General features: G+C 37.2%; 1 protein-coding gene across 1 annotated transcript in view; it reads left to right on the top strand.

Moving 5' to 3' along the window:
- The window catches only part of LOC306878130 (receptor-type tyrosine-protein phosphatase U), a gene marked incomplete at both ends in the record, with an annotated part of 236,959 nt that overhangs the window by 185,667 nt on the left and 26,685 nt on the right, over positions 1-24,607 (top strand). The window contains 6 exons of the mRNA XM_079430263.1: positions 1,936-1,972; positions 8,614-8,752; positions 11,629-11,789; positions 15,782-15,969; positions 23,814-23,886; positions 24,275-24,351. Of these exons, the coding sequence (XP_079286389.1) occupies positions 1,936-1,972; positions 8,614-8,752; positions 11,629-11,789; positions 15,782-15,969; positions 23,814-23,886; positions 24,275-24,351 (675 nt within the window). The remainder of the gene's footprint in view (positions 1-1,935; positions 1,973-8,613; positions 8,753-11,628; positions 11,790-15,781; positions 15,970-23,813; positions 23,887-24,274; positions 24,352-24,607) is intronic.

Raw genomic sequence — 24,607 nt, 5'->3', positions numbered from 1 at the left:
TTGCATTGGCCAGTGAGAGTTGAAACTTCGCTGGCGTTGTGCAACAAGATTTTAGGTAGGTTAGGAAGGAAGGGAGTCCCCAAAGCGTTTACGCCATGTCGAGAGACCGCTCTCGAGAAGGAACAAACTTTTAATATGTAAAAAAAAAAAAACATACTTTCAATGAACTTTAATTTTGTAAATTACCTGTATTTGTTTAAGTTATTATTACTTAATCAAAACAACCCAACTTCAGTTTGATTGATATTACTTGGAATGCGCAATTAAAAAAACGTGATTTCTGAAAAAAATTATTAAAACGGAGTTATCGGTTTTTGCAAATATATATTTGCATTATGAATTTTTGATGACAATTCATCTGTCATCAAAACATATTTAAAAAAAAAAAAAATTATCTTTTACTTTTTTGTTGTTCCTTCTTTCAATGGTATTATGACTTTAAATCAGTATTTTTTTTAACTTATTTTTTAATATTTATACTGTAATTCATAATTTTTTTTTTCAGCATAATGGCACTAAAACGTACACTTCCATGATGTTTATACTTTTTTAAAACCACATGTCTCACAATTAGACTAGATTTTAATTTTTTTCACATTACAGTAGCACAATTGACTTGGGAGGCTTCATTTCCTTGGAAAAATAACATTAATTCTTATTTTCCCCCTCTCTTTTTCTTGCATGCCTCCTTTCTTCTGCTCTGAGCCAAGTAGGAGCTTTCTAATAAGTTCCTTTCCCGTGCCTCCCTGGGCCTGTTATATTTATAGTGCTCATAATTCATTTACTTAGCTTCAGTTTGCTGACAGATCCCCTTTTGCAGTGCCTGCCATGACCGTTCCCACAAATTTGATTAAATAGAGCAGGAAAGCTTAAAGCTTTGTGTCTGCGTCTGTCTGATCAAAGCCCACTGGCTGTCTCTTGCCTGTCATTCGGGGTCAGTCTTTTCTCACACGCATGGTGAGCTATGACTTCTTACGGTGTGACATCTAGGACCGGTGCTGTTCTTGGAGAAAACAGGCAGTGTTTGCTTTATCCCTGCGATATGCTCTCATGGGAGAGTGTGTATTGGGAGCCATGGCACACTTGCATTTCAATGATGGCTGCTGGAGCAGATAAAGATGAGTTTCTCGTAAAGCCTGGATTGGCCTACATGACATTTTTAAGCGTGTGGATGTTTAAGGAGGGCTAAAATATCCATGCGTGTCTCTCTTCCCTTTCTTGAAACATCAATGTGAGTCCGTCTCTACTTTTTTCCTCTTCCTACCACCCTCGCTTTCCCTTTTGTATGTTTTCCGAGATGATATAGGGTTATGACAGGCTTTAGGAGCCAAGGCAGTTCGGAATGGATTTTCAATAAAAAAAAAAAAGCAGTTCAGCCACAGTTTGAGCAGAGGCCTCTCACTCCTTTTCCGGATGGGAAGATTTGCATAATTGTTCCATAATGCCCGAATTACATCTGTAAATCTTAATTTGATAATGAATCTTCTTGTCGAGGTGGCAGGCCGGAATTGGATTATGGGCTTGGATCTCATTAGCTCTATTTGACAAAGGTCGTTTTCATAACACCAGTATGTCATCAACTGCGATTTCTAACAAATTAATTCCTTTTTATAATTCTCTCCTGGCTGGAAGTCATCACCCCCTGCCTCCTTTGTCCTCCACTGCCATTTTCTGTACATTAAAGGCTTATATCTTATCGCCACACTCAAAGTACACACACACACACACACACACACACAAGTAGGGTAGGTGAGTGAGACACGGTGCTGTTTTTAAATGTATTTTTACTCTTTTACTGGCATTCATGCTGTTGTTGAATCAGCCAAAGTCAGTGTGCGCCCATTTGACTTCTCATCAGGGATCAGACTGTCTTATTTCTGCCATTTGACTGTTTCCCACAGAGTGAAACTGCATCTCTGTTCTCTTTTCTCACAGGAAACAAGGATAAACTGCATCCGCATCGCCCGTAAAGGTGAGTTATTCAATGCTGATGCTACAGAACTTTTCCTCTTGTAGAAGTACTATGCAGTTTTGTGTGAAAATGTTTTTTGAACGACAGAGTGAGGTGAATTGATATTTGCCGGGTCGAAATCAACGTACTGTGGATTTGCATGAATTTAGACTATGAATGTTTCTATCCAGCCACAAAACTCTATTTTATATAAAAATTATAAATAATTTTTGAAATTATGATTAATTATGAGTGGGATTTTAAAATATGTGTTTTTGTCTTTTTGACAATGGATTTACTTTCATATTTCATTGTAACGAAGGGTCAGTGAAAGAGGCCCTTAGAATTATGATATTACCCCTTTAACATGAAGTGAATGTAAAGAGTTTGTAGACAAGTTAAAGTATGATAGAGTGGCCACAAACAGTAGAACATAAAAATTGCAGTGGATTGGATGGGTGATGTTATTCTGACTGCAGGTCAGAAGTGTAGGTTTTTCAGCTTAGGGCCACAGCTTTTCCAAGATGTCATCAGCATTCTAGCTCCAGATCCCACAGGAACTAACAGTTTGCTGCAGGCGGATGGTGCGTCAGTGTCGATTTTAGCATCTGAGACCTCAAAAGGGATGGTGATAGACCACTTGAATGGGAGAAATTGTAACACTAAAAATGGCATCTGTATTTCTGCTTTAGAGTCGGTTGCTTTTATTGATACAACTATTGCAGCAGATGTAGGAAGCCCTGCCTTAGTAATAACAAAGGCCAATCACGTAATTGTTTACACTAGAATGTGTATTTTCATTAGCAGGACTAGCCTGAGAATTGTTTTGATCTGATTTGAACTAAATTGAGTAAGTCATTGTTGTCCAATTTTATACCTGATTTGAAATATGTTATTAAAACTTCACAAAGAGATATGGGCCAAATTCTCACAGCAGCAGAATATACTTTTCATTGCTTTTACCTTTTGCTAGTACCTTTTCTGTTTGTCCACAAGTTTTTTTTTCCTACAGCGTCCAACCAAATTGCTCATTTTCGGAAAACTCATGGTGTGCGAACAGAAATTGGATTGGACAATTAGTCTACAATTCATTCAATGCGAGAGAGCCACTCCGAGTTTTACATAAGTGTGTCTAGAAAGTGTTTTAGGTTTCTTGTGTGATTTTGGTAACTTACAAAGACGAAGATATGAGCTGCATGTCATCTGAAGGTTTTCTCCCATCAGTTTGCTCCACTGTCTACTGTCTACTATAAAAGCTTCTGGAGGTTAAGATTTGATGGATGAACTCACAGTTGGACTTTTGTCATTTCAAAAGTGAGAAGACTTTAATGTTTTGTTTATCCCACCATCTTTGAAATTGTTTGAGGTGATGGTCTTGAATAGAATATGGGCTTTACTTCCTTTGCATGTTCATACAGATAGTCTTCAAGCATCTTGAGACTTACACCTTTCAGTAAATTCCGCAAATACCAAAAACTGACAGTGTGAATGTAGCCTCAGAGATTTCAGTGTTTCAACATTCAAGTAGTGACCGAGGGACGCTGCCAGGCCAGGTTTTGATATCAAAGTGGTTCCCCTCTTCCAGGTCAGTAGTCCAGCTCTGTGGCCATTGCTCAAACCTCTCAGAGCTGTACCACTGAGAAACACTTCATAATGGTTCACTAGCTAATCGTGCACTTTTTTCCCCCAAGAGCTAAGTTTCCCGACACAAGTTGCTAGCATCCGTGGATTCCCTAAAGGGCAAAGCAGCTTTGGTATTGGTATTGGTTTACAGTGAAATTTTCTGTCTAGACACACATATTTTTCCCTTATATGGCCCCCTACCCCTCCCCTTTCTCTTCTGGAGACAAGGGCACTAACAGAGAACAGGTCACTCTTTCATCATGTTTGTTTTGGTTGCTTGCGGTAGGGGAGTGGACTATATCAAAGCAGATTTGTCTGGGGCAGGCAGTCTCAGAGTAGACACGCTGCAGCACGCGGACAGCGAGAGAGAGATCAGTTTTCGGGTCCCTGTCCGGTCAGGAGAAAGACCTTCACATCAAACACCACTGATGGAGTCACCTGTGCTTGTCAATACATGCTACCACCTGTCAGGCTTCTCAGAGAAAGATGAAAAGGTTCATGATGCATAGATTTCTGTCAAGGCAACAAGAAAGAACACACTCCTTTCTATCGAACGCCATCAGGGATCAGTGTGGGCAGGACGGTATTGTAGTCTTCGGCATTTGCCGCTAGTGAGCACAGCCTCCCAGTTAAATCGACCTGGCTCTTTTTTTGAGACTGAGTAATGAGGGTGATGACTAGCCTTCCGAGCATGAAGCCAAGAGGCGCAGTGGACATTTTAGGGCAGTTTTGTCATCCCATCTGCTCAGTGGGCACAGACGGACACACATTTGGGATGTGGGCTCACACGCCAACATATTGATGAACAGAATGGAGCTCTCTCGACTTCCTCAACAGGAAAGAACGATTAAACAAATTGACAAACAAGAGTGCTAATAAACAGAAGGACAGGAAACTGTTTCACTACATGTACTTCTTGTATTCTATACATATCTCATAAAGGGTCTATATTATAAGAAGGAATCTTATAAAAAAAAATCCATAATTGAGGTCGTTGATTTTGATTGGCCACGAAATTGTCCTATGAATCAACAATCAAGGTCCAGAAGAAAATTGACACCCTGATGTTCTCAAAAGGCAACCGAATTACATAGTCTTACAAAACTAAACTGCCAAGATTCCCTTTTCATTGCACAGGTGACAGTTTAATTAACAGTCCCTTGACAATCTTCACAGAACAATAGACTTTCGTTGTAACTCCAAGTGCTAATTTCCACTTTTGGTGCACTCAGCAGGTGCTCACATTAATCTTGAAACAAATTTCATGCCTGTGTTGGGCTTAATTGATATTCTGAATGAAACTCAGCTCGCCGATAAAAATCTGATCAGGTTTGCATCAAACTTTAATGGATGTTTTCCATCTATATTTCATGCGATGAATACATTTAATACCTCATTAAGAACTCATGATGTAGCTGTTATTGTGGAGATTATGCATGAACTTGCATATCTTATGTTTGCAATATTGAACTTGCATGTTATGGTAGAGCTATTATGTTGGCACAATAGCCTGCATCAATCTTTGTTTTTTTAACAGTAAATAATATCTGAGCATTCTTAAAACAAGATAATTTCACATGAGAAGCAATGTGTTTTATATTGTTCCATTGGCAGGTCTTTAAAAATAAAATCTTAAAATTGACTGAGGCTTATTTTCTACAAAAAATAAAATTAAAAAAAGATGAAAAAAAAGAAAGAAAATATAACAAGACAAAGTGCACCTAACATCCAGGATAACTTCTCTCCAAACAAATCAAATGTGATTTTGCTTCTCAGATGAATTTGTCTTTAATGATTCTGAAATATTTTGCTTGACACAATAAATGAAATAAACGTTTTTCAAAAAACTAATATAAAAATCATATTAATTTGTACATTTCAAAAATGTTTATGCATTCATTGATTTCTGTTTTTTTCATTTAAATTTAGATTTCATGCAGTTACACTGTCTCACCATTTTTGGAAATGAGGTTGTTGTTTTTTTAAGCATTTAATTGTAGAGGTAGTAAATCTAGATCAGATCCCTTCACTGTTGACATCTAAAGAATTATGTATATTTAATATTGTTATCAGCCTGATGCAGACAGAGACTGTATTGGTGCCTTAGATGCAAATCTGTGCCTGTGAAGATGTGCACCAAAAGCATACTATATAAAAGGAGATGGTTTCTTCTAAGATAATTCATGGCTGGGCTCTTTTTAAAAGATTCCTGTGGGAGTCTGACTTCTCAAGTCTAGTGTAATGAGGGATCTGTATGGGGGGTTTGTGAAAGTATAGCCTCTGTTGTCTTCAGATATTTAAAGTCTGTCACATAGAAAGTCGCTTTGGATTGGAAGGAAAGGAATGGTCTAGATTACACTACTTTAAATAAACTATTCTCTCTCCAACCAAAAATATTTTATTATTTACCCACTCTCATATAGTTACAAACCTGTATGACTTTCTTCTTTTCCATGCAGTTACACTGAGTACTGAGGCTTTTAAGCTTAAAAAGTTTCAGTTATCATAGAAGTAGTCCATTATTAGTAGTAGTCTTCGGAAGTTATACAATAGCATTGTTAGAGAAACAGACTGGAATTTAAGTTATTCACTGAAAATATTTAATGAATCATTCTTTTAAGTTTTTTAGCGAATGATTCTTTCTTAAATTGGACTGATCCAGTCCTATACAACATGCTTTTGAGGAAGACATGGACTAATTTTAAGATTCTTTAATGGTGCTTTTGCTTAGTTTTTGAATCTTCAACATCTTCGTTGTAATTCCATGAAAAGCAACAAGCACAATTTTTTGAATGTCTGCTTTAGTTTTCCTCTGAAGAAGTAAACTCATGCAGGTTTGGAACTACAAGAAAGTGAGTACATAATGCCATAATGTTAATTTTTTCATTATTATATGCATACAATCCAATGGCATACTATAACTTCAGTCAATGGAAAGAATGCAAAAACAAAGCTCTTCAGTTTTCAAAGGCATTTCTTCGCCATTCTGGGTGAGCCTTTGTCACAAAGACAGCGAAGTTTTGAAACTGCCTTTGGCTGTTGAGGGAGCAGAGAGTGCCATGGCAAATTATTTTTCTTGCTGCCCCACATCCCTCCACATGCTTATGACTTATTTTTAGCCTTGGCCTTGCATGGAACCCTAAAGCAGACCTTTTTCCTCAGGCCTTAGCTCACTCTCTTTTTCATAGGGCCCTGTAACTTTCAGGCCACTGAGACCTTAAGGAAGCGCTAACACTAGGCAGAGTAAGATGATCTCTAGTCCCTCATCAACAAAGATGTAGGACTCCCACTGTGGATTTGACTAAGCAGATATGGCCTCATTGGCAAGTAACCAGTTATTAGTTTAAATAGCCATTTGCTGGTTTCTTGGAGCCATCATGTCACAGGTTGTTTGCATGAGATCATCAGGATTTTTTTTCTAAATTATGGCAACACACCTGCTTGCCTTTGCCAAATCAATGAATAGTGTAACAGCTGAATGTCTCTCCCGTATGTATTGAATGAATGTGTCTCCCATAATTCCTCCTACAGTTTTAATGTATGTTTGTGTAGAACATTTTCTTTCAGATTTATCTAAATTACCTAACACATATTGTGGTTATATAATGTGGTATGTAATATTTAAATATATAACAATTTCTGTATTTTTTAATGTAAAGACAACATATTAAAATTGTTATATATTAATTTTTATCGTATATATCATTTTCATATTTGATCTTTAATTGTTTTAGTTGGATTAGGATTTGCCGCTCAGCCCCTCTCAATGTTTTTGTGAAAAGAGCAGAAACATACAGATTTCCATTGATGTTCACACATGCTCATCTGCTCGAACAAACCCCCACAAAAACATGCAAAACATCCCCGTACAAGCATGAGTGTGTGAAAGAGTATAAATAGCCCAGCTGCTGCGTGTCCAGGTCAGGGCAATTTGCCTCAGGCTCCGCTGCATATGCACACTTTCTCTTTACTCTCTCTCTTGGATCACACAGTCTCATTTTGTGGTGTGACAGAGAGTCATGCTATCCCCAGGAGCCTCAGAAATGTGAAATGACCCCTGCCCACACGCTGTCAGTGGAGACAGGTGCCGGGGATAAATAGCTGACCGGGTGCAGTTAGCACTCACGCCACAGAGGAGGCGTGCAATTTGCGTGGTACAGTAGAGAAACGGCTCATGATGAGCGATTGAAGGAGCCCTCAGGATTGCCAGATCTTTCATTTCTTTCACCTTGGCTCATGACTGTGTTTTGGGTTTTGACTCAGGACTATGCTTTTCTCGCTTGCTTTCTCAGATTGTCAATTTTGTTTTGTGCCTCTCTCAGTGGATGACCAAAGGTCTCCTTCTGCTTTTCAATTTGAATGTCTGTTTATTTCTGCTTAACCTGCTGAGAAATCCAGCTTGTGTCGGATTTACTTGGTTGCTACGGTAGCTGGTCATTAGCTGGTACAAGCTGGTTTTCGAGCTTGATCGGCTGAACTCATGTCAGTACCACACCATCCTGTTGATTGCCACACCAAATATTTTCACCCTGATTCTGTCTTGTTTAACCTGGTTCGAATTAGAAGACCACTTTATTATATTAATGTCCACACCAACACACAATGACATTCTGTTTATTATAAGTGTGCACTGCAGTCAAGTTGTCCGTTGCTTTAAACGCTCAAGCTTACGCAGGTGAATTCTGATTGGCTGTCAATGTTTTATCGTTCATCAGCTAGAAAATATCATTCCTCTGTGTTGTTATCATTATAGTTGTGTTGTGAACTTCCCTATTTTCATAGAATTATAACTATTATTAAAACTTTATAGTTATTGTTATAGCTATCATCATTGGTATTGAGATCATAATTAAAATGTTTGTTCATCTGGTATAAACCGTTCTTTTCCACCAGGCTTCATTTGAATTTTTCCTTTCCTCAGTACTTTGGATTTGTGTGTTTTGTTTGCCAGTTAATATGTTAATTCAAATGTAATTTATATGTTATATGTAATTGCTGGTGTTCTTAAATGCTGTTATGTATGTTTGTGTGTTCTTCAGCTGCCTGTAAAGACCATCAGCGAGCTCTTGAGGTCACACAGCGCTCAGAGGAGATGGGGCTCATCCTAGGAGTGTGTGCTGGTGGGCTCGTGGTCCTGATACTGCTACTTGGGGCCATTATCATAATTATTAAAAAAGGGTGAGTTCCTCTGGTCAGTATGAGAACACAAGATCCAGAGCATGTGTTGCTTTAAAGCATAAATGTGAAGCAAAGCGTATACAGTAGACATTTAAGATACACTGATAAAGTTCTTTGTTATTGCATTAGATTACATAAAAATGTGAAATATGAATAAAGTGTATATATATACACTTTATTCAAGGAAAAAAAGCTTTTTGCTTCTGTCCTGTGGCCACAAGAGGCCGCATCGAGCAAAAATATTACTAATCCACGGTTATTTAAAACATAAAATAACAGGACTATCTTTGGAAAATGTGCATAATGTTTAACCATATATAATTATTAATTAAGTTGCTTAAACAATTAGAAACAAAAAAACATGTATATATACACAGTTTAATACAAAGCACGGAAAACCAATCAAATAGAGTAATGTAACTTTTTTCATTTAAAAACATGAGATGCAGTGGAATGGGGAGAGGCCCGTCCCGCCATAAAGTTGAGACATGTTTTTTTAAAGTTGAACTTACAATAATTTTAAATGGCTTTCTAAATATCCGACTGTCTTTTGCGAGACGCGAGTGCAATGGTGCTAGATGTCCCTCTAGAAAATGCGCAAAATATGCATTCTGTGTGAACGGCTTGGTTTCAGTTTTGACGTAAACAACATCATCGCCGCATTGATGTTCTCTTTTTACGCAGTATTTTGAATATACAACATATCCAGTGGGTTCAACTGGATAGGTAAAAAAAAAAAAGCATCCAAATGCAATGACACCTACCTACATCTTCATCGCATCTCGTGCGCCACTGATAAGGCATTCGTATGTGGATTTTTTTTTAATTCGATGAATATTCGAAATTCAATTTTTTTTATATATATTATCTTTCAAAAAATATTTATATTTGAATCTATGATATTTTATTATATGCAGTGACGTTCATGCATATTAACGTGTGACTTAAGTGTTCAAATCTTTTTGGAGCCAGTGTATGTGCTGCAAAACAAAGAACTGCTTCAAATTTACACCAACAAGTCTGGGCCGTTTTCAAATAATTCTTGTGAAAGTGCTTTTTAAATTAGACTAATTCTGTTCCTGAGAGACCAGGCTATTGTGCATTCAGCTATGACTAACTTAAACCTACCCATTGTGGTTTATGACTTCGATTATTCGGCTCAGTCAATAGTCACCCAGGTGTTCTCCGCTGCATTCTCATGTGCATCGGCAGAGAGATTGCCAGGGGTTTTCATCTTCAGAGATTATCTGAGTGTGAAATATTTAATTAAAGAGAAATGCAATTCAATTACTCATTTAATTAGGCCCTGCCCGCTGCCACCCTGAACCAGAAATTAGCCAATAATTGGGATGGAAAAAGTGTGCTTTCAGAGATAATTAGCCCACGGTTCTCAAAATGTCATCAGATCCAGTGGCAAATGAGAGACACAAGCCTCTCGTTCTGCAAACGGCACCAATCACTGAAGATGAATCTAAGCAATGGTCATCTCATAGATTCATCTTCAACAACAGATAAAGACCATTCACCATCTGCTTTTCATTTGAATTTCTCCAATGCATAACTAGTGATTGCCTACTGTTTTAGACTTTTGCCTTTTACCTTGTCTGATAGTTGCTGGTTTTAGGGATGCACAGATATTGAAATTATGGCCAATAAAATGAACTGATCATTCTATTTATGTCATGGCCTTTTTATTCATTCATTAAGAAAGTTAATTTAATAAAATTCTACTTTACTATTTTTACTAAAATATTTCTAATCTCCACCCAAAAATAATTAAAACACCAATATAAGATGCATCCCTTGACCTGGTGAACTTTCTGGATTAACCTGGTTAGACCTGATAAACCAAACCAGGTTAAACTACCAAAAGCAAACCAGCTTGACCACCTTCGGCTTCTTTGATCTGGTGCTTTATTTCTAGCTCAAATATTATTGCCAATTTGTTTGCATTTTAGTTGTCTTTTCCATAATCGGTTATCAGCACATACCTCTTCTGCCTCTGGCTTTCATTTTCCTACTTCTGGGGGGAAAAAACGTTTATATAAGATTAACTTCTGAGTGCAAGAGCAAACCCTCAGCACAGTCATTTAGCCAGAGATAAAGTATCACAGGAACGTGATACTTCAGCTAGCGATGGAATTTCTTCCTGCTGAAATGGAAAGAAATATACCGGGCCTTTGTGTAAAACAGAAAATCTAAGCCATTTAATCCAAATGCATCCCAAAATGGAGTTGAAGAACGTTTGTAATACAAATGCAGATGGAAGTGTTCTCCAAGCGTTTCATTGGACAATTTAGCGGATATTGGGTTAGATTGCGCTGCCGAATTGCTGTGAAGGCGCGACTGCTGAGAGCGAATATGAAAGTCCCTCTCAGCAGGCCACTTTGTTTAACTCGTTAAAAGCAACAAGATGACGTATTTGATTAGGCCGCCATTTCCCGCTCTGGCTGAGGCTTTGTGCGTATCTGCATGTGTCCCATTACTTGCGTGGCAAATGCAAGCTGCTGACGGCTTGCCATTTTTCACTCTAATCAGAGCTCTACCAGTGCTTGCATCTCATGTCCCTTCTTCTTCTTGTTCTCTTTTTTCCCCTTTTCTTCTCTCCCTCTATTTTTTTTTCTTTCTCTCTCTCCAGAAGGGATTACTACTCATACTCTTATTATCCGTAAGTGGCTTCTTCTCCATTGCACATCATCATTTCTCATGGCTTTTTTGTGCGCTTTTTAGAGAGGGGGGGCGGCAGCGGAGTGATGATCTTCTCTTTCTCTCTCACCAAATCCCCTAACTCGCCTCATCTCTCTCTCATTTCCTTCACGTTCCATTTCTCTACCTCCCCTTCTTCTCTCCTCGCCCTCTTCTCTCTGTCTCCTCAGTAGGAAGCCGGTGAACATGAATAAGACCCCCATTACGTACAGGCAGGAGAAGAGTAATATGATGGGCTCCATGGAGCGCAGTTTCACTGATCAGAGCACTCTGCAGGAGGACGAGAGGATGGCCTTGTCATTTATGGACACCCATACGTGCAGCACTCGCAGTAAGACATGACACGACACAACACCAGCGCACATACCTCGACTTGAGTTTATTGCAGCCTTAAAACCTACTTTGTTGATTTAACTCTGGGTTTTTCGTTGAACAGAAACTGTAATCTGCAAAATGTAATCTGCTGTATTAATGAAGCAAAGCATGAAAAAACAAAACAAATAACCGAGTAGCATGCACTTTTCTTGCTTTGTTTCAACTCATTTATTCCAGTTAAATGAACTTGCACATTGAAACAATGACTACAGAGCTAATACTCCTGACAACTAACGGGGAGCGACAACTTGCACATCAACAACAGCATGAAAGCAGTAAACAGTAATCCGTATAACTAATCCATGATTCATGCCGCATTGCATGATGGGGACTCAATAGGTCTAAGTTATATTCCTTCTAAGTTATGAAGGAATAGTTCACCCACGGTTCACGTTTCTGTCATTATTTACTCGCGCTTATGTTGTTCCAAACACGTCTGACTTTCTTTCTTCCGTGAGACATAAAAGGAGAATTTTTAAAGAGTATCAGTATAAAGAAAAGTGAATGAGGACTGTGGCTGTCAAGCTCCAAAATGACACCAGGAACCGTGAAAGTATGATAAAAAAAGTCTTCTGAAGCCATATGATAGCTTTGTGTGAGAAACAGACAGACATTTAGTCATTGTTCACTGACAATCTTGACACTGTGAGTTCATGAGTGAGGTAGTTATGTCCAGTTCAGAAAAGAATTAGACTTTTGAGTCAGATCTTTTCAGTCAAATGGTACATCCAGTTCACAAAATTGATCTAAATGATCTTGTTCTCGGGTTCAGCTTAATGAATCAATGATCCAGTCAGTGGTTAACAGCTTATCAGTGAAAAACTACTTAAATTTAGTCTATTCCTCAAAAAAAAAAAAGTAATATTGATTTTTATGTTTGTTTGTTTTTTCATATTTTTATGCTGTTTTTCCATTTATATTAAAATCTATAATTACGGATTCACGATATTAGATTTTTGCCGATATCCAATATGACAATATTTTTCAAATCATTTTGGCTCATAGCCGATGCCGATACCGATATATATTTCCCTTTGTTTTGAAACAACACCAAATCTCTCCTGTGCGGAAATTATAAACAAATTATTTTTTAATTTTGATCAGTTTTGAGCAAAAACTTATTTGTTAGGGGTAGGGATGCACGATATTATCGGACTGATATCGAAATCGGCCGATAATGACTTTAAATGTAAATATCGGCATCGGCCTGACATGCAAAATTATGCCGATATGTCTTGCCGATAAGGGGAAGGGGTTAACTCGCATGTGCTCAGGGTGTGCTAGCGATTAGATCACGTCAGCAATGTGGCTCATTCTTGAAGCAAAGTTTTGTCTGAATGATGAATAGATTGACTGTTTTGGATCGCTGCATTTAATGTGTGAAGGCATGTACAGAATGATGCGTTCGGTGTGGGATAGAGTAAACAGTTATAGCACAAGCAGGGGCAGCAGTGACAGCCTCCCCCAGGTCCTAATGCCCGTTCGGTAAGTAGTTTTAATAGTAGGGGCGCTGTTGGCCTACTTCTAATTAAATTTAAAAATAATTAAATTTAAATAAAGCAGTAATTGATGTAATAAAATAAGTATGTTTTGATTTAATGGTCAGAAGCTATAGCTTACATGAAAAAAAATCACAAACATGACACTTGTAAATTAAATAATTTTATATATACTGATTTATTCATTAATGTGTAACGTTTTATTTTTTAAACAAATCATAGCTCTAAAAGATTTTCAGAATTTTTACAACTTTTGTTTTAGACCATCTACAAATGTTAAATCTTAAAATAAAATATTAGGGTTAACACTGCATCTTTCTGGGGGGGAAAATGCAGCGATTGATTATAGTTTTATTTTCAAAGCTTCAATGTACTGTTAAAAAACCTTTTATTATTTTTTATTTAATTCTAATAAATAAGTTCTTGTTAAAAACTAACCAAAATTAATAATATTTTGCTTATAATTTCTGCACAGGAGAGACTTGGTGTTGTTTCCAAACAAAAGGAAATATATCGGTATCGGCATCGATATTGGCCAAAATGAGTTGAAAAATATCGGCATATCGAATATCGGCAGAATTCCAATATCGTGCATCCCTAGTTAGGGGTAATAAACGTTTTTTTTTTTTTTAAATGAGAGTACATTGAAAATAACCCATAATCAATCTCTGCTGTGTGTTTTTTTTCTCGTACAGATGCAATTGAAACCTTAACAATTTATTTACTTAACAACATTTTTTCATAATCCATCTGAAAAATATATTACATGTTTCTAAATAAATCTGCATGTATTAAATTATTTAATTTACAAGTGTCATGTTTGTGATTTTTATTCATGTAAATACTGCGATACTGCTTTATTCAGAAACGCAAGTATCTTAAGGATATTTGTGTATTTTACTTTTATTTTATTACAAGTATGCCAACAGCAAGTAAATAAAACGCCTTACCAGACCGGCATAATGGGGTCCTTGCCGCTGTTTCTACTGCACCTGCTAGAAACTGTTGACTCTTGCACACTGTACTGTACATGCATTCTCAAATTAAATGTGGTGATGAAAAACAGTGAATCTAATCATCATTCAGGCAAATGTTTGCTTCAAGAATGACCACGCTGCTGGTGATCTTATCACTATCACACTGAGCACATGCGAGCTATACATCTTATCGGCAAGGCATATCGGCATTTTTTTCCCCAAATCGGCCGATGCCAATGTTTACATTTTAAGCCTTTATCGACTGATTCTGATAATGTTCCGATAATATCATGCATCCCTATCTAAAATGCATTTGCATTTCACTGAAAAATCAACTATTTCTGTGTTCGATATAAGATATTCTATAAATTTCATTAGACTTAATCTAGCACTTAATTTGTGATTAAGCGGATGAGAGAACTGAAAACTTTGAGAAGTAAAGACAGAAAATAGATAGAAACAAACATAATGATGAAATCTGTATAATAATTCTTACATTTGTTTCCACGCACTTACAGGTGCTAAAAGCGAGAGTATCAGGCGCTAACGTCAAAGAGTGCAAATGAATGGATACAGACTTTGTCACGCACACAGTTAAAGTGAAGCTCAGGGACTTACTAGGTCACCTCCTGTTAATTTGTCCTCATTTGTAGTCAGTGTGAAAGCTTCATCAAAGCCACGGTCCTTCTGTAATCACTTAGTCTTTCATAGCTCTTAAATATAAGATGTAGTGCTGTTGATGTAGTACATTCTCGTATGATTCCAAATCTATGGAAAAGTAGGAAGAACGAGTAGTATACTTAAAAAATGCATTTACAAACAATGCATTTACGAAATAACATTCGGCAAACACAACCAGTTTATGAGATGCAAATGGACTCGGATCTGCACCAGAAGCTCATCCTTATGGCATCATGGTCAAGATTTTCAATATGGCAAAAATTACAGCATGCAAAAAAAAAAAAAAATAAGTTGAAAAATGCTAATAATATCCAATTCAAAGGTATCTAACTCTGCAGGCACTGAATAGTTGATGTCTCAAAGAGAGAAAATTAAGTTTTAATGGCACTTCTCAGAGCTGTCTTGCCACATTTGAAGTGTCTGCTGTGTGGAATATACTGTCTGGGTTTCTTCTTTCCTATTTCCGTTGAGAAATGAGTAGCAGACTGCTAATTTATTTGAATACACAGCCCTAGTCATGAATTCATAATTGCTCCCTGATCATATTTATGAATACCAATTATAAGCACAGAAGATGAAGTGCCATAAGGGGATGATAATTCTCAGATTAACCCCATTATACTTGTTTGGAGTTTTTGTTTTTATAAAATGTTTATTGGTTATTTTTTAAACTTTTCTAAGATAGTCGAGCTGCTTCAGGTATGGCTGTTTCCTATGCTGTGTTTATTTTATATCCATATATGAAAGATGTCATGCAAACATTTGTTCTGTGCTTGTTCATTTCTACTAAGGTGACCCACGGAGCTCTATGAATGAGTCCAGCAGTCTTCTGGGTGGATCGCCTAGACGTCAGTGTGGTCGTAAAGGATCACCCTATCACACGGGTCAGCTTCACCCAGCAGTGCGTGTGGCTGACCTCTTACAACACATCAACCAGATGAAAACCGCAGAAGGTTACGGCTTTAAACAGGAATATGAGGTGGGTTTTGTTTTGTTTTGTGTTTTTGTTTTTTTGTTTTGTTTTGTTTTATGTTATTTGTTATTTTATTGATTTACTTTTTATGAACATCATGCTGTGTGACTAACCATTTTATTTTATTTTTGCAAAATATTGAATATTTTATTTAAAACTCACTATTTTGCAAATAAAAATATTTATTTCATTTTATTATTTTATTTTTGACCGACATGTAAAGTGAGTAACCTATTTATTTATTTATTTATTTATTTATTTTGTGAACAACATTTCACTAACCATTTTATTTGCTGTCTTAAAACAGTAGGAAATTGTAAGAACAACATAGGATATACAATAATGACTCTTTGCTACTCACTGCTTAACTTTGTCAAATCCAGCCACTAATTCTTCCTCAGTATCACTCATAGTAGCAACCTAGGATCTTGAAACACTTTGCATCCTGGTTGATGAACTTGTTCGCTGGCTACCAAAAACTGCATAAAGCCAGTTAATTGGATAGGAACCGGTGGTTTCAGCCAGCTATTGATTATTATTATTATTTTATTTTTTTTGTTTGAATTATGAATTCTAAGGTTCATGAATGGTCTGTCAGTGTGCCAAGGTTGAGACTAGTCTTCAAATACCCTTGTTTAGCTGTTGTTTGACAATATTTTTTATATAAGCAAGCAGAAAATCAAGATATTGAGATATTAACACAAATAATAGTAGTGTTTCATTTATACTGTATAGCATATTTGCATATACAGTCAGGTCCATAAATATTGGGACATGGACACAATTCTAACATTTTTGGCTCTATACACCACCATAATGGATTTCAAATGAAACGAACAAGATGTGCTTTAACTGCAGACTGTCAGCTTTAATTTGAGGGTATTTACATCAATTACAACAGTTTGCATATGTGCCTCCCACTTGTTAAGGGACCAAAAGTAATGGGACAGAATAATAATCATAAATCAAACTTTCACTTTTTAATACTTGGTTGCAAATCCTTTGCAGTCAATTACAGCCTGAAGTCTGGAACGCATAGACATCACCAGACGCTGGGTTTCATCCCTGGTGATGCTCTGCCAGGCCTCTACTGCAACAGTCTTCAGTTCCTGCTTGTTCTTGGGGCATTTTCCCTTCAGTTTTGTCTTCAGCAAGTGAAATGCATGCTCAATCGGATTCAGGTCAGGTGATTGACTTGGCCATTGCATAACAGTCCACTTCTTTCCCTTCAAAAACTCTTTGGTTGCTTTTGCAGTATGCTTTGGGTCATTGTCCGTCTGCACTGTGAAGCGCCGTCCAGTGAGTTCTGAAGCATTTGGCTGAATATGAGCAGATAATATTGCCCGAAACACTTCAGAATTCATCCTGCTGCTTTTGTCAGCAGTCACATCATCAATAAATACAAGAGAACCAGTTCCACTGGCAGCCATACATGCCCACGCCATGACACTACCACCACCATGCTTCACCGATGAGGTGGTATGCTTAGGATCATGAGCAGTTCCTTTCCTTCTCTATACTCTTCTCTTCCCATCACTCTGGTACAAGTTGATCTTGGTCTCATCTGTCCATAGGATGTTGTTCCAGAACTGTGAAGGCTTTTTTAGATGTCGTTTGGCAAACTCTAATCTGGCCTTCCTGTTTTTGAGGCTCACCAATGGTTTACATCTTGTGGTGAACCCTCTGTATTCACTCTGGTGAAGTCTTCTCTTGATTGTTGACTTTGACACACATACACCTACCTCCTGGAGAGTGTTCTTGATCTGGCCAACTGTTGTGAAGGGTGTTTTCTTCACCAGGGAAAGAATTCTTCGCTCATCCACCACAGTTGTTTTCCGTGGTCTTCCGGGTCTTTTGGTGTTGCTGAGCTCACCGGTGTGTTCCTTCTTTTTAAGAATGTTCCAGACAGTTGTTTTGGCCACGCCTAATGTTGCCTAAATTTGCTATCTCTCTGATGGGTTTGTTTTGTTTTTTCAGCCTAATGATGGCTTGCTTCACTGATAGTGACAGCTCTTTGGATCTCATCTTGACAGTTGACAGCAACAGATTCCAAATGCAAATAGCACACTTGAAATGAACTCTGGACCTGTTATCTGCTCATTGTAATTGGGATAATGAGGGAATAACACACACCTGGCCATGGAACAGCTGAGAAGCCAATTGTTCCATTACTTTTGGTCCCTTAACAAGTGGGAGGCACATATGCAAACTGTTGTAATTCCTACACCGTTCACCTGATTTGGATGTAAATACTTAAATTATAAATTAAAGCTGACAGTCTGCAGTTAAAGCACATCTTGTTAGTTTAATTTGAAATCCATTGTTGTGGTGTATAGAGCCAAAAATGTTAGAATTGTGTCCATGTCCCAATATTTATGGACCTGACTGTATAATCACTGAATTGCAATACTGAGTTATTGAAATAACTGCTCCTTGTAGATGCACCTGTTGCTTAAATAGCAAAACATGCTTTGGCACAGCTGGTTTTGAGGTTTATTTAAGAGGAAACCAGATCTATTAGGCTATTTCGGCTTTAATTTTTTAAAAATATTCAAGCAAGAGGTTTCAGTAATAATAATATAAATCTTTCACAGCTGCCCACACAGATTTTCTGATTTATTTAAAGAAGTCAGAATAGGCTAGGGTGCTGCTTACAGTGCGGTCTATCTGGGAGCTGCCGTTGCGTTAGTGGAGGGAGCTGTCAGTGCGAACAGGTGTCTGGCTGGGAGATCTCCAGCCTCCAGAACGCACCGTCTGCAAGCCTTGTCAAAATAGACCTCTGCATCCAATCCCCAACTCACAAACACATTAATGCAAAGATGCATGTTTATGCACAAACACACATTCCAACCTTCTTATCACTTCTCTACAATATGACATCCTCACACTGTTGTCATACCCTGCTGAAGTAAAGCTGCTCATTCCAGCTTGAGGTAGTCAAGATGGTTTTTGGAACATGGCAGCTCGTTTGCTGCTTATCTACCAGCCCAAACCAGCTTGACCTCAACCTAGTCTTACATAGCCAGACTTTTGACATAAGGTCTGGTCCACATTTCAACCATTTTGATCTAGAACTGCATACATAGACTAGATTTCTTCTTTTGTGTGTGTCTTGTTAACATGATATCATTTTATCAGTTTCAAGGATATGATGCCACTCATCTGACAATCAATGGCAGATTATAGCTTGATAGATCGAGAAAATGCTTTCCAGTTTTGTGTGCAATATGAACAGACAGTCGACAGGGTGCTGTCCGGTAGTCCAGCTCAACACTCATCTAGACCAGCTAAAAACATGTAAATCCACTATCTGAAAATGGGTTTGAGCTCAGTTTTCTAGTAGGATGCTGTGTTTGGGCAAAATTTCCAATATACAGTTGTGGTCAGAATTATTGGAACCCTTGGTAAATATGATCAAAGACGACTGTGAAAATTAACCTGCTTTGTTAATCCTTTTGATCTTTTATTTAAAAAATTCACAAAAAGCTAACCTTTCATTGGATAATAAGAATTTAAAATGGGGGGAAATATCATTATGAAATAAATGTTTTTCTCAAACACACGTTGGACACAATTATTGGCACCCCTAGAAATTCTTAAGAGTAAAATATCTCTGAAGTATACTCCCATTCATATTCACAATTTTGAGCACTCTAGGGTGATTATGAACATGAAATTATCCAGCCATGGCTTCCTGTTTCACAGAAATATAAATAGGAGGGAAAACAAAGCCCAAATTCCCTTAATCATCCATCACAATGAGAAAAAACAAAGAATATATTTCTGATGTGCAGCAAAAGATAATTGAGCTTCACAAATCAGTGAAGTGGCTTTAAGAAAAGAGCTAGAGCAGTGAAAATCCCCATTTCCACCATCAGGGCAATAATTAAGAATTTCCATCAACAGAAAATGTAATGAAACTGCCTGGAAGAGGACGTGTGTCTATATCGTCCTAATGCACGGTGAGAAGGAGAGTTTGAGTGGCTAAAGACTCTTCAAGGATCACAGCTGGAGAATTGCAGAAAATAGTTGAGTCTCGGGGTCAGAAAACCTTAAAAAAAAAATTGTCAAACAGCCCCTACATCACCACATGTTGTTTGGGAGGATTTCAAGAAAAATTCTCCTAGCTCATCCAAAAACAAACTCCAGCATATTCAGTTATCAGACAGGACTGGCACTTCAAATGGGACTGGCTTCTATGGTCAGATGAAACTAAAAAATGAGCTTTTTAGCAGCAAACACTCAAGATGGGTTTGGTGAACACAGGGATAAAAAAGTACCCCATGTGTACAATGAAATATACTGCTGTATTTGTGATGTTGTGGGCCTATATTTCTGCTGGAGGTCCTGGACATCTTGTTCAGACACATGGCATCATGGATTCTATCAAATACCAACAGATAAAAAATCAATAAGTGACTGATTCTATTAGAAATCTTATAATGGGCCATGTTTGGATCTTCCAACCGTACAATAATCCAAACACAAACCTCAAAAACAACACAAAAATGGGTCACTGAGCACAAAACCAAGCTTCTGCTGGCCATTCCAGTCCTCTGACCTGAACCCTGTAGAAAATGAGTGAGGTGAACTGAAGAGAAGAAGCACCGTCATGGAGCTGTGAATCTGAAGGATCTGGAGTGATTCTGGATGAAGGAATGGTCTCTGATCTCTTGTCAGGTGTTCTCTAACCTCATCAGGCATTATAGGAGAAGATTTAGAGCTGTTAAACTGACAAATGGAGGTTTCAAAAAGTATTGAATAAAAAGGTGCCAATAATTGTGTCCAACGTGTGTTTGAGAAAAACATTTATTTCATAATGATATTTCCCCCCATTTTAAATTCTTATTATCCAATGAAAGGTTAGCTTTTTGTGATTTTTTTAAATAAAAGATCAAAAGGATTAACAAAGCAGGTTAATTTTCACAGTCTTCTTTGATCATATTTACCAAGGGTTCCAATAATTCTGACCACAACTGTATAATGCTTCTACTATTTATTACTGTATGTTGCATTTTATTACTATAATTTATCCATGCAAGATTTAAATCTCTTTTATAAGAGAGGTAAGGCCAAGATAATTAGTAGCCAGATGAAGATGGCATCAAAAATACATAATACAAAAAAAAAAAATTAATAAGAGTAGAAAAGTAAAATAATCATTTTTACCGTAGCAATTACAGCCAAATGTTGTTGTTGTTTTTTTTATTTCACACTAGTTCTAAACTCACTAAGAGTATTCAGATCAGATTACATGGTCACTTTATTTTAAATTCCAATTCTCACTAACTATTAACTTCGAATTTTTCCTCAAAATACTCCTAATTACTGCTTATAAATAGTAAGGTAGTTGTTAAATTTTTATTGGATAAGATTAGAGGATGTAGCATATGGTCATGCAGAATAAGGCATTAATGTGCTTATAAGTATTACTAATAAACAGCCAATATGCTAGTAATATGCATGCAAATTTTTTTTTTTTTTTTTACACTTTACATTTAATTACACTTACAGTTTGCAATTTTCTTTTAAGATGGTACTGACTCTATTGGGCTTAATTTGAGATTTAGCTAATAATCAGTGACCTGGTCTGAAATAAAACTTTGAGGCAATGTTTAGTATTAGTTATACAGTATAGTATAAGTAAAGTTAAGTATTTATTCATATTTTGAATTAGCTTTTATTTTTAGAGTTATGTTAAGTCTGGTAATTTTATAATGTGCTTTTAATATTTTACCTTAGAAAAGCTTGAATATTTCTATATAGGTATATTTTGATAAAAGTTGTTGTTTGTTGTAGTTGTAGTTTTTCATCTAATATTTACGTTTAGTTTTATTTCAGGTTTTGCTCAATTACCGAAAACAATTTTTTACAGTTTTAGTTTTAGTTAACTATAACAAATCTGATTTAAATTGACAAGTATATGTTGTAAAAGAGCAGTGTGTAATGATCCTTGATGTATTGTTCATTACGTATCACAGTTGTGACTTGGCCAACTTTCAGAGCAACTTTCAGTGAGCTGTTCAGACAGGTTCGCATCACTCCCCCATGGACTATAGTTATTGAGATGAAAGTAGAGGTCACACAGCCCTTCAGCATTACTGCACAAAGAGCACACTGCACGGCTATCTCTTTTCCTCCCTCTATCCCTCTCTCACTTCCTCCGTGGCAAATTTTCTCTCCTCAGAATGCGGTTTGAGCATCTCCTCTTGGCGCCGCACTTGTGTGGACTGTTGACTCTCCTCTATCTGTTGTTGTCCACAGAGCAACGAGACAAAACATCCCTTCACATAATCAGAGCTCTGCCACTAGCCTGCCTCTCAGGAGCTCAGCTTGTGGACTCATTAAACTCTCCTCCCCAGTGTGAAACAGATTCAACTCAAAAATCAATACGCACTTTCCTGGACATAGTGACACTGTGCGTGTATGTGTGTGTTTGAGGTCAGTGTCTTTGTGCTTCATAAGCGGAAAAGAAACAGCGTTTGAGAGCACACAAATGTAACGGCAGGGTTTCATAAGCTTTATTTCCCTGCGGACTGCAAGTACAGTTCATTGATCAGTGCTTATTGATAGGATCTTTAGTTTAGATAGAGTGGAAAACAGGGAGTAGAGGTCTGTCCTACAAGCAAAAAGGTGTTGCTGTATTAACCAGAAAGCCATATCTAATATACATTCTTTTGAATATATGAATGGTTTGTTTAATGCTGTTTTTCCTTTAAATCAAGTGGTATCTTTTGTAAAATTTAATAATAAGAAGTTCACTAGAATTGGCAGTCTAAATGCTTACACCTAGTAGATCTAGTTTGAAGTGGAAATTTTGCCTCTATTCACATTTGTGACCCTGGACCACAAAAGATTATCAGACATTCCTTCCTGGGGAAGCCGTGGCCTTATGGTTAGAGAGTCGGACTCATAATCCAAAGGTTGCGGGTTCGAGTCTTGGGCCGGCAGGGATTGTAGGTGGGGGGAGTGAATGTCCAGCGCTCTCTCCACCCTCAATACCACGACTGAGGTGCCCTTGAGCAAGGCACCGAACCCCCAACTGCTCCCCGGGCGCTGCAGCATAAATGGCTGCCCACTGCTCCGGGTGTGTGTTCACGGTGTGTGTGTGTTCACTGCTGTGTGTGTGATTTTGTAAATTTCTTACCATAAATATATAAAAACTTCATTTTTGATTAGTAATATGCATTGCTAAGAACTTTGGACAATTTTAAAGGCGATTTTATCAAAATTTAGATTTTTTTGCATCATCAGATTCCAGATTTTCAAATAGTTGTATCTCGGCAAATATTGTCCTATCTTAACAAACCATACATCAATGGAAGGATTATATTCAGCTTTCAGATGATGTTTACATCTCAATTTTGAAAAATTGACACTTAAGACTGGGTCGCATTTATATTTCAGTGAATGCTAGATTTGATAGTCAGGGTTTGGGAGCGTCTGAGATTTTAAAACAGGATGCAGATCAATTCAGTTAGAAGTTGTTTGGTCTACCTGATGCTGTTTCTGTGATATTGAACATTCAGTTTTCCTTTACCTTGTGTCCACTGTGTAATTTAATAATTTCAGCATTTGCAAGTGTTCACATAAAAAGTTTGTTCAACATAAGCATGAAATCATGTTTTTCCTCCTTGAAAGTGGAATTGTATTACATTTAGCTTAATGTAATAACACAAAATGCATGTCTGTGTCTATTTATCTCAAAAATTGCCTTTTAATAAAATGCATTTTAGACAAAGTCTAAGGATATCAGAATTATAAAACTAACAAATAAATTATCTCTCTGTCTCTGTCTGTCTCTCTCTCTCTCTCTCTCTGTTTCTTTATTTTCAATCATATATTTGTAGAGCTTCTTTGATGGCTGGGATATCAATAAGAAGAAGGATAAAGCTAAGGGAAGGCACGATACCCTGATGGATTGTGAGTCAATTTCTTCAGTCTTTGTATGCGTATAAAAATATCATGATTTCAAAGTAATGCCTTTAAACATTCAATGGATGTTAAAACTTATTTCAGTTTCAAAATGTCTGATAATGTAAAGCTTTGATGTTCCTAAAAGTAAAGGGTGGAAATTCACTTACAATAAGTTACACCAGCTGACAGCATTGTTTATTTGCACAGACTGCCTCTGCTGTTCACTAAAGGAATTTAATAAATTAAGTTAACACCTTTAACATACCAACAAAATTAGTGTGGAAAGACATTCCTTATAATAAACTTAATTTGTATATAAAAAGACTTCTTTATTGCACAGAAGTAATGTGAGTTCACCGCAAAGTGGGCTCATGCGGTTGTTTTTGTGTTTCAGATGACCGTCACAGGGTGAAACTGCACCCGCTGCTCGGTGATCCCAACTCTGACTATATCAATGCCAATTACATCGATGTAAGTCAGCAGTCACATACTGTCTTCAGCCAGACTCACAAATGTTCACACTGTTTCTGTTATTATGTGGCTTCCCTGGAGTTTATTCAATATATGTGGACACTCTCGCTTAGCCTTGCCATACTGTATGTGGCATATCATCATATCAGTTTTGATAGAAACTTTTCAGATCACTAGCTGTCCTTTTTGTGATGGGTGAAACTTTTGGTTGTTGTTCCTTTCCTGGCATATCTGACCTCCCAAAGGATTTTAGAGC

This window comes from Barbus barbus (genome assembly GCF_936440315.1).
Source record: "Barbus barbus genome assembly, chromosome: 12".
Taxonomy (NCBI): domain Eukaryota; kingdom Metazoa; phylum Chordata; class Actinopteri; order Cypriniformes; family Cyprinidae; genus Barbus; species Barbus barbus.
Note: the sequence above shows the minus strand (reverse complement) of the source record. Positions and strands in the feature narration are given on the sequence as shown.